Source organism: Eptatretus burgeri, chromosome 5 (assembly GCF_056783735.1).
Source record: "Eptatretus burgeri isolate ZD-2024b chromosome 5, Ebu_testis_v1, whole genome shotgun sequence".
In the NCBI taxonomy this organism is placed as follows: Eukaryota; Metazoa; Chordata; class Myxini; order Myxiniformes; family Myxinidae; genus Eptatretus; species Eptatretus burgeri.
The window spans coordinates 38,776,374-38,791,589 of record NC_140965.1 but is presented as its reverse complement, the minus strand read 5'-3'; the positions used below and the strand labels follow the sequence as shown (position 1 = coordinate 38,791,589).

Sequence of the window (15,216 nt, the reverse complement as noted above, 5' to 3'; positions counted from 1 at the left end):
GTCACTGCAATGGTGGATGATATTACTTTGCTTATGATGGGGAAAAGGTTGATAGGTCTATAGTTAAGGTTGTCAGTTATGGAACTTTTATTTTGGATAAGAACGATGTTTGGAACTTTCCAAGATAAATGAAGTTACCTATCCAAGAAGGACATGTGAAAAAAAAGAGGGAAGACTGAAGCACAGTTCCTGAGGATGAGACCACTTATGGCATCAGGACCAGTTGCGGAAGACGTGTCGAGCTGGGTGAGAAACTTCTTCCTTCTGGCAGAGGTGAAGGTCAGTATGCTGTTGGGAACCTTTTGTAATGGGAGAAAGGGTGGGTACAGGAAGGGATAGATTTGGGAGCTTGATTTTTAGAATGAGAATAGGTCATGCCAGGTCTGGGAGCATGTGCCGGAGCAGAGTGTTGCTGGTACTCGACGGGGCCTCCGTCTGGGCATCGCCAAGGCAGATGCTTGGCCCATCCCCATCTCCTTGGGATGCCGATCAACCTGCTGCAACCATGACGCACGTGGTCGGTACATTGGCCTCCTCCACTCACGAGGCTCCCTCACTGAGAGAATCTGGTGAGCAGGATCAGCGTCAGGAAAACGATCCACATGTCCATACAGCCGCAGCTGACGCCCACGGATTAAGCAGGTAACAAATGTCATTTGAGTTTGTTTCAGCAAATGCTTGTTGCACACAAAGTCCAACCAGCGATAGCCAAGGATGCTCTGAAGAGACCTGGTACCAAAGGAACCAAGTCTCCATTTGTAGAGCAAGACTGGAAACACCAAGGACCTGAAGACTCAGACTTTTGTCCTCCTCACAGGTACCAGCAGCGCCACACCCCATAATTCAGTGAATCCATGACTCCCCAGGCCCGACCCAGACTTCCACTGACCTCTGGCTCACAGCCAGCAGAGACATGAATATCACTGCCAAGGTAAGTGAATCTCCTTGTGACCTCAACATCTTCGCCACAACTGATACAGGCAAGATAGCAGCATCCAAGATACTATTGAAAGCCTGGATCTTAGTTTTGACCCAGGAAACCCGTAATCCCAGCGGTTCCAACTCCTCATTCAGCACCTCGAGGGCCCCCAAAAGTATATCTAAAGTCTCCGCAAAGATGCCTGCATCATCTGTGAAATCAAGGTCCGAGATCTTGACATACCCAAATGATGCACCGCAGCTTGATCTCTCCAACATCCTCCCCCAAAATCAAGTCCATATAAGCGCTGATAAGTGTGGGGGCCAGAACACACCGACACTCTCATCTACATTCGGTGAGGATCCAAAGAGCAAGCATACGGTCAATCGTTGACCACTTTGGTGTAAAGCCTGACTGCTCTGGATGGTGATGCTCAAGCAGATGGTGGCGAACCCGATCAATAATTATTTGAGCAAAGATCTTACCCAGCACTGAGAGCAGCGTCACCCTTCGGTAGTTGTTGCAGTTCTGGCGATCACCCTTCCCTTTCCAGAGAGGAACAACAAGGCCCCTCTTCCAGTCAGTTGGGATGATGCCTGTGTTCCAGGCAAAGCACAAAACTGCATGCAACGACCCGATTGCAGCATTTCCACCAGCCTTGAGAAGTTCACCATGGATGTCACAGATCCCTGGATCTTAACCCCATTTCAACCGGTTCACCGCAGCCTGTGTTTCCACAAATGAAAGTGGCTCACAGTTGATTGGAGGGTCAGCAATAGGGATAGTAACACCCCTGACATCCAACTCGACAGTTGATGGATCAGCCTGGTACAACCACTCAAAGTAACCGGCCCAGCGGGCCTTCACTTCAGACTCCTCTGTCAAGAGCCCACCACCCTCTGCTCTAACTGCAGTACACCGAGGGACGGGCTTGGAGGAGCGCAATGTGCGAATTCCCCTGTAAGTAGGACGAGAATCACTTGAGACATCTATTGATGCTGTGGGGAACATTTTTAGAACAGAGAATGAGAACACAGTTTAAAAAAACTCTTCTTTTTCTGAAACAGTGTCCCGTACGGCTCTTTCCTTTGGGAAGGAGGGAATGGAAGGGGAATGTGTACGAGACACACAGACCTGATGAAATCCCACCAGGCTTTGGAGGAGACATGGAGAAGAGCCCAGTAGATCATGTGAAATAAATTTTTATGAGATATACAATATCTGAGTTAGCTGCAGCTGTTTAGAGGGACAGATCTGTGATATTGGTGGTTCAGAAGATGAGAGGGTGGGAAGGAGACGCAGGCGAAAATTGGTGGAGAGTCGCAGGGACCGGACTGTTTTGGATAGGAGCTAGCCCCTACTGACTCATGTTGGTAAGTAAAATTAGAGACTCGATCAAAAAGGTCAGAGTAAAGTAAAACCGAGGTGGGAGAGCAGATCAATGTCAGAGAAGAGAGGAACAAACACATAAAAAATTTTTTTATACAATGTCAAGGCTCATATAAGAGCTAACACACAGAACGTATAACAAGGGGAGCAGGAGAAAAGATGGATGGGAGACGGAAGCAGAAAACAGTGGGGAATCCACACATGAGGAGATCTGTGGAAGGGAGCAGGATAGGGCAGGGGACATGGGGAAAAAAGATGGACACTATAGGGACTTTCAGGAAGGAAAGCAGGGAATTTGAAGGAGGTGCGTTTGGGGTGGATTAACGGGGGTAGAAAAGATCGTGGTTTTGGATGGGGGACGATAAGAGGTGGTGGTGAACAGCTGTTTTGAAGAACTGGAGGGAAGAATGGGATTGAAGAGAGTGTGGGAGGTTTTTTTTTCCAAAGGCGGGAAAAAAAAGAGGAATGAAAAAGAGGAATGAATATGTTTACACAAGACACCAAAAATACAACTCCCCATTGATATTCAACAAAATAAAAAGACAAGACAATTCCGATGGTGTCCTTATCTTTTGAGGGAGACCGAATGGAGTAGTGTTACGTGCCCCCCTTCAAAACAGAAATGTCCACTTGAACCAAAAATAATATGGAGAGCTAATCAGGTTTTGGAGTCTTTCATATGTACCAAGTGTAAAACTGGACAACCAACTGAACGTGCACTATCAAGATTAGCATGCTCCATCATGCAGCACCCTCACTGTGACTGTATCAGAGGAGTTCCCCCTCCTCCCCCCCCCCCCCCCCCATTCACGATTTAAATCCAAGCCGAGACAACTTTGAAGCAAACATTCCAACAACCAAATGAACCTGCTGTTGTTTTTTCATGCATCAAAGCATTTTACTCCACCATATAGTATCTGATGTGAGCCATTCAAAAAGTGATTAAAACATGATGCTCATCATAATCCAAGAAATGCCATTAAAAATGTATTTTTTTTAACAGTCAACTACATATATTTCGAAAGCAGAAATTAAAAATAAAAAAAACACGAAAAAAAATGCTGATATATATATATATATATGTATATATATATATATATATATATATATATATATGTATATATATATATGTATATATATATATATATATGTATATATATATATATGTATATATATATATATATATATATATATATATATATATATATATATATATATATATATATGTATATATATATATATATATATATATGTATATATATATATATATATATATATATATATGTATATATATATATATATATATATATATGTATATATATATATATATATATATATATATATATATATATATATATATATATATATATATATATATATATATATATATATATATATATATATATATATATATATATATATATATATATATATATATATATATATATATATATATATATATATATATATATATATATATATATATATATATATATATATATATATATATATATATATATATATATATATATATATATATATATATATATATATATATATATATATATATATATATATATATATATATATATATATATATATATATATATATATATATATATATATATATATATATATATATATATATATATATATATATATATATATATATATATATATATATATATATATATATATATATATATATATATTGGGAAAGAAGAAATGCTCGTACTGCATTTTACTGGCCTAAATTATTTCATTTCCAAAAATATTTTGAGTGCCCCTTGTATTTCTATAAATACTTGTCCGTGCATTGGTGATCTCCTCATTAGTCAAATAACATTATATGAAGAAGTCTTTCGAAAAATTGCATCCACATGAAATACACCATTTACCCTCTCCCTCAAACCACTCAATTAAAAAAAAAAAACATACAAATAACTCAACTAGAATGCCACTTGGTAGAGCGCATCCCTCTGCCAGGCTGAACAGTTGACGTTCTGTATTCCACTGTAAAGGCCCTGTCACACCTTGACGTTTTAGCCAGCGTATGGCAAGGTCTCAAAATGTATGTAAAACGCTGGTGTACGCTGAACTATTGATGATTTTTTAAGTTTTGGGCATATAATAACGTGTTTGACGTATGCATAACGTATTAGTAACGTACACAGAACGTTTTAATCACATATAGATAACTTATACCAACGAATGCTGAGCGTGTTGTCGGCGTTCACAACCTATGCCCAACGATAGTCTAACTTATGCATAGTGTGCAGCAGCGTATCGCCGACGATCACGTGGCGTAGGCTATTCATAGGCTGCGGCTCAATGATTCAAATCATAACCGCACTACACATTGAAGTGTGAAGCCGCTGTCACACCTTGACGTTTTAGCCAGCGTATGGCAAGGTCTCAAAATGTATGTAAAACGCTGGCGTACGCTGAACTATTGATGATTTTTTAAGTTTTGGGCGTATAATAACGTGTTGGACGTATGCATAACGTATTAGTAACGTACACAGAACGTTTTAATCACATATAGATAACTTATACCAACGAATGCTGAGCGTGTTGTCGGCGTTCACAACCTATGCCCAACGATAGTCTAACTTATGCATAACGCGCGGCAGCGTATCGCCGATGATCACGTGGCGTAGGCTATTCATAGGCTGCGGCTCGATGATTCAAATCATAACCGCACTACACATTGAAGTGTGAAGCCGCTGTCACACCTTGACGTTTTAGCCAGCGTAAGCCGACGTATGAAAAATTTGCCGAACCAAGCTGTCACACGTCGAATACGTTCTGGGTAAGTTTTGTATACGTTAAGAGTATGCTGGCATACGTCGTAGTACGCGAAGTACGTCGACAAATTTTCAGCATGTTGAAAATTTCTGGACGTACTCGGCATATGACACGCATTCCGCATACGCTGGCATAAGTTGTAGGCACGCTACGCGATTGTTAACACAAGTTGACACACGTTACTTGTAAGTTACTCATAAGTCGAAACACGTCGGAGTAATGTTTAGTATACCCGAAATTTAATTTTTAACCCATGAGTAACGTGCTTTGAACCTATGTATAACGTATCTCCAACGCATATTGACGTATTTGATTGACGTCTTCCGGACGACCACAGAACTTACTGAACGTGTTTCTAACTTGCATCTACCGTATAATGGCGTATTGGCAGCGTTAAGGGGAATGGGTATATAAAAATGGGCTTCACAGGAGGAACCTGTCAGTGTTCCAGACTCCATGGTTTTTTTATTATTATTATTATTATTTTTTTTTTTTGGGGGGGGGAGTTGCGGCTACAAAAGGTTGAGAACCACTGCGCTAAACATTACCTCGACGTGTTTCGACTTATGAGTAACTTACAAGTAACGTGTGTCGACGTGTGTCAACGATCACGTAACGTGCCTACAACTTATGCTAGCGTATGCGGAACGTGTGAGTCATACGCTGGCATACGTCGGAAAATTTCAAACATGGAAAATTTATCTAACAGCTCGGCGTACTACGAAGTATGCCAGTGAACTACAACGTATGCCAGCGTGCTCTTAATGTATACAAGCTTACCCATAACGTATTCGACGTGCGACAGCGTTTTCGCCAAATTTTTCATACATCAGGCGTACGCTGGCTAAATCGTCAAGGTGTGACAGGCCCTTTAGGCCGGATCTACATCTGGACTTTAACCAAAATCAAATCTGCCGATTCTTGTGACCTACCCAACTCATCAACCTCCGCATTTTGTCATAATCTGTCCACAACGCTTTGAAACATCGTGCTACGGTACATCGCTTTCGGCCCCACCTCAAAATTGTGAAGAATCACTTTGAAGATGCTCGTATCCAAATCTGAATCCTGATCCTCACCAAAATCGAATCAATTCGTCCTCGTCGCACACCTAATCTCTTCACAAGTTTCGTCCAAATCAATCCATAACGTTTTAAAATAACATGCTCTGCGGTAGCGCGTTTTTGGCCGCAATCTTTCAACGGTGAAAAATCATTTTGAAATTCTCAGATCCAGATGCTATCCAAAATCAAACCAATTCGTCCTCGACATACACCCGACCTGTCCACCAAGTTTCATCCGAATCTGTCAACAGCTTTTTGAGACATCGTGCTGTATATCGTTTTGGCCGCATCACTCAATGGTGAAGAATCACTCAAAATCCTCTTATCCAGATTGAGATCTTCACCAAAATCTAATCGATTCGTCCTCGTCACACACCCGACCTGCCCACCAAATTTCGAGATATCCTGCTCACAGACAGACGGACAGACAAATAGGGGTGAAAACATAACCTCTGCCCACCTTCGGTGGCGGAGGTAAAAAAAAACCCATCAAAACAACCACCAATAACGTCATAGCAAGTGTTGCAAGAAAAGCAGCAGCACAAAGGCAAAGGTGACTGAAGAAACAATGTTTTACCTTCTCTTCAGATTCTTTTATGGATTTCTCCAGGCGGGCGAGTGTCTCTCTGTGTCAGACAAATGCAGCCATTGGTTGTTTGTTTTTTTTTGCTGTTGCTGTTCGAATGACCACGCGAGCAAGTTGCACACTGCAGTGCATATACGAATACCAAAAATGTAAGCAAGCATGTGAACCGCACCTCAACTTCCCCTGTGCATCTTCTTTGGACTGTACCTCAACCTTCAACCGTTGTTGCAGTCGATTCAGCTGTTCCTGGAGCTTCTCTGCCTGGAATACAAATGTGGCACACGCCTCTCCCTTCAATCCAACTCAACTCCGACATCGAAACACGATTCCAAAGAACATATTTTACATGAAGTAAATAGACAGGTAAACCAAATTAAGTTTCATTCTACTGCGTCCGAGACCACCGCCGATTATTTTTACCTCCGCCGCCGAAGGTGAGGGACGTTCTGTTTTCACCCCTCTCTGTTTGTTTGTTAATTGCCGGAATCCTTCGGATTTTGGCAATTGTTGGTCGCTTGTGTGTCATTCTGTGTGTCTGTGTGTCTGTCTGTCTGTTTGTGTGTTTGTTTGTCCTGCAGCAGCCACGCCGTTTCAGCGATCATGACCAAACTGGGTACAGACGTCGGCCATGGTCCAACTTAGACACTTGTCGTTTTTGGTGAAACTAGGTCAAAGGTCAAGGTCAAGGTCACCGAAAAACCGAAATTCTTATTTTCGCAATAACGTCCGCTTAAATGGTCGTCTCGACTTCAGACCAAATCCAAAATGTGCGTCTTCCCATTCTGCCTCCAACCATATGTCTCATTGTGGTGTCACACCAACACCCTTCTTCGTGGTCGGGGGTCGAATGTCAAGGGGGGGTCGCGTCAAAAATTTCAAATTGCGATGAAAACGCCATTTCAAGTCAGATCGACTTCCAAGTTATGATCATGACCAAACTAAGTGCTATAACTCATTAAACAGTAGCACTATCGACTTATAAGAACCCAATTGATTTCCAGGTTTTGTGTTTTCAGAGCTCATGGAGATATGACAAAGTTATTCCGGCAATTCCTTGCTCAACGAGCAATTTCATTTGTTTGTTTGTGTGCAGGATATCTCAAAAAGTTGTGGACGGATCCAAATGAAATTTTGTGGACAGGTTTGTTGTGTGACAAGGACGAACTGATTAGATTTTGGTGAAGATCAGAATCAGGATAAGAGAATTTTAAGTGATTCTTCACCATTGAGAGATCGGGCTAAAAATGATATATAGCATAATATCTCAAAAAGTTATGGACGGATTCGGATTAAACTTGGTGGACACGTTGGGTGTGTGACCATGACAAATTCATTAGATTTTGGTGAATATCTAAATCTGTATCTGCATACGAGAATTATTTAATTTTCAAAGTGATTCTTCACCATTGAGAGATAGGGCAAAAATGATATATAGCATGATATTTCAAAAATGTATTGGGCCCGATATGTTCTCATGGATCAGGCTTTACGTGGCGGAGGTATGCGCTCTCTAGAGTGCCCTCCTAGTTTTCTCTGTATTTAGAGATTTGTTGTTTTTTTGACAATGAATAATTAGAAAACAACTTCCCAAAGCATACTAGGTGCTGTAAGGACAGCCTTGAGGTTTTTGCACACTCACCTCTGAGCTGTCTAGCCTGGGTTTGAATCCAGACCCATCTATAAACTACCATACTGGTGTTTCGTAGGCAGGGCAAGACATCAATGTGTGTGTCATCCTTTGGATGGGCAATGTGTGTATTTTTGACAATCTACAGGGCCTTCATTCGCAGCTTTGGTGGAGTACTGCCCTCCCCTTCGGGCTGGCGCCCCCGCCTCACACATTTCCCTTCTTGATGCCGTGGAATGTAAGGCCCTCAAGATCAATGGGATATCATGCGACTAAGCCGAGTGTCTCGGCCTGTTACTCTCACGTCGTAGACAGGCTGGTGGCCTCTCCGTATTCTACAGCTTCCTTTTTCTCTTCTACCCTCTGCCCTCTCTTGGTTCTGTCTCTCCCAGGTTTCTGCAGGCTGCACATGGTCTGCCAGTAACCTTCTTCTTGTCAACTCCCAAAATCCAGGTCAACTGCTCACCTCCACTCACTTGTTCCTCTTTTCTTTCGCTTGTGGAACGAACCTTCCCAGTCTATTGAGTCCCATTCTTCCCTCCAGGTGTTCATGACAGCTGTTCACCACTACCCCATCCATATACTCAAAATAACCCCATTCCCTAGCACTCTTTTTATCCATGTTATTGTGATTTCCTTACCCCCCCTCCCCTCCTCTTCCTCACCTCATTTTGTTTGTTAGTTTCTGTTTAGTTTATTCCTTTTTGGTTTCATCCCCACCTTCTTCTTCTTGACGCGTTTCATTCGGCATGTGTGCACCTTGTTCACCCCCATGTGTCCGTCTCCCCCTCCTCTTGATCTCACTCACTTCTACTCTGCTGTTGGCGTTTCCCCCTTTCCATTTTGTTCCCTTCCATTCTGCTCGAGGTCCTCCACAAACCTCAAACATGTATCGGAATTTGTTTTTCAAAAAGCTCGAGGTCTCTTCAGCAAGAAAAAGTGGATGTAAAATCGTGCTTACCCCCAAATATCTACCATGCCTTCGATACAGTATGAGGGGTAGTTGTTCTTCGTTCGTATGCAGCACAAGGCTGCAGCGTAGCATCATTGGCTGAGGGTGTGTCGCTGATGCAATGCCCTCTCCTGGTCCAGGCAGCAATTTGGAATTTGGCCATGATACTGGCGATAGCTCGCCTACTCTTTGCGAAGGACGCCAGGGGATTTTTTAAAGTCCACCAACAAATCTCTCATTCGAGCCTCGACAATGCACACAAAATAAATAAATAAATAAAAATGCTGGTAGACGTGATGCCCAGTTTAACGTAAATCTGAAGGAAAGCACACACACTGATGAATCACGCTGCATGTGAAACTCCGGGATGACAGTTTATGGCTGGCTTGGGATTCAAACCCTGGCTAGACAACTTGGAGGCGAGTGCATGTTCCTCTACAGCCATCCTGCGAGCCGTGGGTAGTTTAAATAAATGCTTCCTTTCGATAATTAATCCATAACATCAGTTTCTCAGCGATGTCAGATTCGATTGGACGATCCACAGAAAGACGAGTGTGCACCGAGAGACCTAACGAGCAATAAAACTTTCAACACATAACATCAAATCATGGCTTGGCCTTCAGAGTTCTACAAAAACTTGGGGTTAATTCAGAAAAATTAATGGCATGACTAATTATATTACCAAGCCAGTGAATTTAAAGACGATTATGATCTGGAAATATATAATCCATGAAGGCAGGGATTCAAAATGTAATCTGAAATGTATTCATTCTCAAGATCGAGGTCCCTGGTCTGGAAAAAGCAACATGTGAAGAGAAGGCAAAACTCTAAGGATGCTCACCTCCTTGTTATCCTGCAATGGGGTGAGAAGAAACAAATGAATAATTAAATAAACAGCTGGTCAAAAGTCGAAGTGAAAAGACAAACAAAAGAAGCGTACGAACAATGGCAGGGCAGTTTGGCAACATCAGAAAGAGGAACTACACTCTCAACGCGGTGTACGTGATAAAAAGCTAACTTTATTAACTAACTCTAATAAAAGCATTTTGATGACAAACGACAGCCTACCATCATGACAGGACTCGCTGGCCTGCTTTCATTCCTCACGGAATCCATATCATCTGTTGCCAGCAACCTGCGGGAACGTAGAGCAGACCGCCCATCAATTTTGACCGACTGCCATAAAGAAGCATTTCGGTTGTCTCGTTGCTGCATCAGATTCTCATTTCCCTACCGGCTGCTTTGGTTGTAATAAGTAAAACCCACAAAAGGTAATTGATTTCCAACAAAGGCTTTGGCGATAGGAAATGTCTCCTCCTCGACTTTCTCATCCTCAATGTCATCAAAGCAGCTCGTGTCAGCATCTCCCATCAATTCGGGAACCACCGGAGCGACGGCTGTAAAAATGAAAAACGCAAATACAAGATATGTTTTGTGGTTATAGTCCAGCTATAACATCATGAACCGGCCGCTTGACCGCGCTCATACGTGACGGAATATTCTGGCCAAAGAGGCGACAGCTTCCTTTTGTTGGTGTATGAGAAACTCAGGGTCAAAATGGCGAAACCAACGTGTGAAGTGCAACTTGGAATATTACGAGTTGAAGTGGCCTACTCTCTCGGATGTTGTCCCAGGTCCACTGGTCATTGCGGAAGAAAAGGTGCTTCTTGATCTCATCAATGCCGTTTCTGCCCAGCCGCACAGACCTGTTGCAGAACAATAAAAAGGAACAATGGCATCGAAACAATAGCTGGCCGTCAATAGCAGGTGAATGCACTAAAAGCTTGAACAATTCTACATGAACACTGTATAACAGGGCAGAAGCAGTTTCTCTCCTGAAAAAGAAAAAGCAAGTGCTAAAGCATCTTTGCCTACAATAGCTTTGCCTCATCTTTGAAGCTGAGACTTTGGGTCTCTTACTCTTTTATCACAGGCAGGTCGGTGGTCTTTCTGTCTTCTACCGTCTCCTCAGAGCCTTTTCTCCTCCTCATCCAGCCCCCTCCCCGAGCTATTCTGCAATCCCCCACACTCTTTCAACAACCCTCCTTACCTCCCCTCCTAGTCCCTTGCCCATCCCCCCTCCCCCCAACTCTGTCCCCCTATATTTTCACAGGGTGCCCAATGTCCGCCAGCAACCCTCTTTTGGTGAAACTGACAAAATGAAGAATCACTGCTCACCTTCACTCTTTCATTCCTCTTTTTTTCCTGCCTCTGGAACAAACTCTCACTCTCTTCAATCCCATTCTTCCCTCCAGATCTTCAAAATAGTTGTTTCACCACCATCTCTTATCTTCCCCCATCCAAAACCACGATCTTTTCTACCCCCGCGAATCCACCCCAAACCAAACTCCTTTAAATTCCCTGTTTTTCATCCTCAAAGTCCCTGTACTGTCCATCTTGTTTACCCCCATGTACCCCACATCATCCCTCTCCCTTCCACAGATCTCCTAATGTCTCTGTTTCCCACTGTTTGGTGCTTCTCTCCCCCGACCCTCTTGTTTCTTGCTCCCTTTGTCATACGTTCTGTGTGTTAGCTCTGATATGAGCCTCAACATTGTCTATAAAAATATTTTTAAAATAAAAATTAAAAAAAGCAATAGTTCGACATTTGGACCGACAAATATGGATTTGGAAGGAAGGAGGTTTTGAGCAGAGGGGAGAAATACTCTGGGATGCAACTCCAAGAATTGCTTACATTACAAATCGGAAACGTTACATCGGAGAAATGATTTTTAAAGATAAATACGTGGTCCATCGTGCAGCGATGATATCGACTCAAAATTATTTTTTATCCAAAGCTTAAAAATACTGTGATACATACATATATATATATATATATATATATATATATATATATATATATATATATATATATTATAAAGACTTTGCATACCATGTTGTTTGACTACACAGCTGATAGCATGCCGCCGTAACGTACCGATCTGTCAAAAAGGCACAGATGAGACTCTTCGATTCCTTAGAAATTCCCGCATCATCAGGAAAGGTAAGTGCATTACGATGGTCCATGATCTTGCTGTAAGTGCCAACAAGTGACTCGGCATAGAATGGAGTGTCCCCTAGTGAGGGTACATAGTGATGTGGCATCAAGCTGCAGATCGAGAGCAAAGCACTGCCAAAGTAGGACGATGATGACGGTAATATGGGCCAAGCTGTTAACTGGAGGATATCAAGTTGGTAGTAGATTTAACACTTCCTTACCCAAATGAATTAAACACATCTCCAAGTTAGTTCATTTCTCCGAATCAGGAAGACAAAGTCCCTGAAACAAAAGCGTTTATTCCAAAACAACCCCTTTTTGATGGAATATTTGAGCCAGAGCTCCAAAAGAATATTCAAGCAAGGACAATCCCAACGAAAGCCGTTGATTGGATGAACGTCATCGTGTAAACTGTAATGACAATGTTACTTATGACCATGTTAAAAAACACTACAACTTCCAAGGAGATGAAAAGAGTTTAACGAACCACAGAGAGGACAAGCACACAATGTTGTTGTTCGTCTTTCGGCTGCTCCCGTTAGGGGTCCAACAACAGCGGATCCGCCACAGCGGATCATCCGTTATGATCCGCATACTGATTTGGCATAGGTTTTACGCCGGATGCCCTTCCTGATGCAACCCTGGTCGCCTCTTATGACACAGGGATAAGGATTGGGTTTCGCCATGATTCTGGGCTGCCCTACTCCCTCTCATAACGTGGCCCAGCGCAGAGCTCTCGTCCTCAAGCGATCCTCCAACCCAAGCCTCCGAGTAGCCGGATTACAGGCGCACGCCACTACGCCCGGTAGAGGACAAGCACACAATATGAGCAGAAATTTGTTTACAGTATTTTGTTTACTTCAACATCGGACAAGTTTAGAAGTTGAGCATAAGCCTGAAGAGTTTCCAGTTCTCAACGTACCATAAGTCTTGGTGTGACAAATCTTAATAATAATTATAATACGTTTGTTTATCCATATTTGTGTCTGTCTGTCCGTGTGTAACATTCGATTCCACCCATTGGTTAGACAGTTCACCTGACTCCACTCACAATTCATTAGCCAAAGACGTCTGTGAGCTGTCATGTTCGCAATCACCATGCCCTGCCTATAAGTTTTCCCTTAATTGTAAGCGACAGTTAAAAGGATTTTGAGCTGATAGGTGTCACGGGCCTTGTGCAGATCGGTCTTAGCGATCGAGGCAGCGGTCAGTTAACTTATACACTGCCCAAATAACTGTGGCATTATCCAGAGCAGAGATTAAACCAATGTCGTTAGAAATTTGTCTGATGTAATGACTTACTTCAGCAATGTGTGTGTGTGTGTGTGTGTGTATCTATATATATATATATATATATATATATATATATATATATATATATATATATATATATATATATATATATATATATATATATATATGTGCATCAGGAAGAAGATAATTGGTTTTGGGTTGTTTGTTGTCATCTTTTTCACACATGTCGTGGGATTGTGAGTTGGACAGGCGACCGTTACGGGCCATGATCTGCTCATGGTCACATATTTTCCACCTATCTCACTGGATTGCGAGTTGGACAGGCAAATGTGATGGGTGGGGAGGGGGTTGAAGGCTTGGACTGGGAAGGGGATTGATGCCTTAGGGTTGGCAGGGAGAGGGTGAGCACACAAAAAAAGAACACAAAACAAGTCCTGGTGAGGGTGTCGGGTCTGCAATCTCTGATTGCTCTTTCTCGTTCAAGTTATTTTTGGGGGTTAAACATATACAAATGTGAGATGAACGAACAAGCAACGTACTCACCAACAAGCATCTCATAGAGAAAAACACCAACGGACCACCAATCGCATTCTCGCCCGTAATATCCATCACCACCCTGTGATTTCAATACCTCAGGCGAGATGTAATCTGGAGTTCCAACAGCGGTGCCTGACCTTACCATGCCCTCCTAAAAAAACAAAAAATAAAAAAGGTAAAAAAAGACAGGCAGAAAATCACTTGGTAGAATGAATGACGATAAATTTTCCAGAATCCTTTGTCCAAATCATCATCAAACAATACCACAGTATATTGTTGCGGCCCGGGGTTCGAGGTTCACCATGAGAGAAAGCGCTCGAGTTCCTCCCGAACACCCGGTCCTGTGGCCACCAGCCGTGGGTAACTCTGCAGGTTGCTAATCAACCATGAACGCCGGTTGGTACCGCCAATCCTGGCAGGGTGTCACTACTTTGGGTGGTTACCTTACCTTTGGACGACGATATCATGGGGGGCTCGTGCCCTCGATGCATACTTGTCTTATACTTACCTGATCAAGTGCAGCCGAGTGGAGCTGCTAAGTACGCACCGTCATGTGGGGTAAAACTTCCTGGCTGACACTAAGTGCGGACTAACTGGACAAATGGAGGAAAAGACGACAAACTGGATACATTACAATAACAATAAACTTACAGCAAGGGTGGGGAAAAGTTTTTCATTCACAGGAAATACGTACACAGCAAGGGAAAGCAAGGATTGGTGAGGTGCAACAAAAGAAAAACAGTTATATACAAACACAAGGGACACTGTGCAGAGTCACCAGATTAGAAAACTTCTACAATCTTAATTATTCTAACAAAACAGGAGGCATCAGAATCATTCCCTGAGGAATTTAGAAAGTCCAGAGAGAGAGAGAGAGAGAGAGACAGAGAGACACAGAGCGAGAGAGAGACAGAGAGACACAGAGCGAGACACAGAGCGAGACACAGAGCGAGACACAGAGCGAGACACAGAGCGAGACACAGAGCGAGACACAGAGCGAGACACAGAGCGAGACACAGAGCGAGAGACACAGAGCGAGAGACACAGAGCGAGAGACACAGAGCGAGAGACACAGAGCGAGA

The 15,216-nt window shown here is 42.5% G+C and overlaps 1 protein-coding gene across 2 annotated transcripts in view; it reads right to left on the bottom strand.

Moving 5' to 3' along the window:
• The window catches only part of LOC147026270 (rho-associated protein kinase 2-like), a 169,766-nt gene that overhangs the window by 57,424 nt on the left and 97,126 nt on the right, over positions 1 to 15,216 (bottom strand). For both annotated transcript variants that reach the window (XM_085881524.1, XM_085881525.1), the window contains 7 exons: positions 14,141 to 14,285; positions 12,284 to 12,422; positions 10,960 to 11,051; positions 10,580 to 10,742; positions 10,414 to 10,480; positions 6,939 to 7,027; positions 6,758 to 6,806 (listed from right to left, as the gene is read on the bottom strand). In XM_085881524.1, coding sequence (XP_085737650.1) covers positions 6,758 to 6,806; positions 6,939 to 7,027; positions 10,414 to 10,480; positions 10,580 to 10,742; positions 10,960 to 11,051; positions 12,284 to 12,422; positions 14,141 to 14,285 — 744 coding nt within the window. The remainder of the gene's footprint in view (positions 1 to 6,757; positions 6,807 to 6,938; positions 7,028 to 10,413; positions 10,481 to 10,579; positions 10,743 to 10,959; positions 11,052 to 12,283; positions 12,423 to 14,140; positions 14,286 to 15,216) is intronic.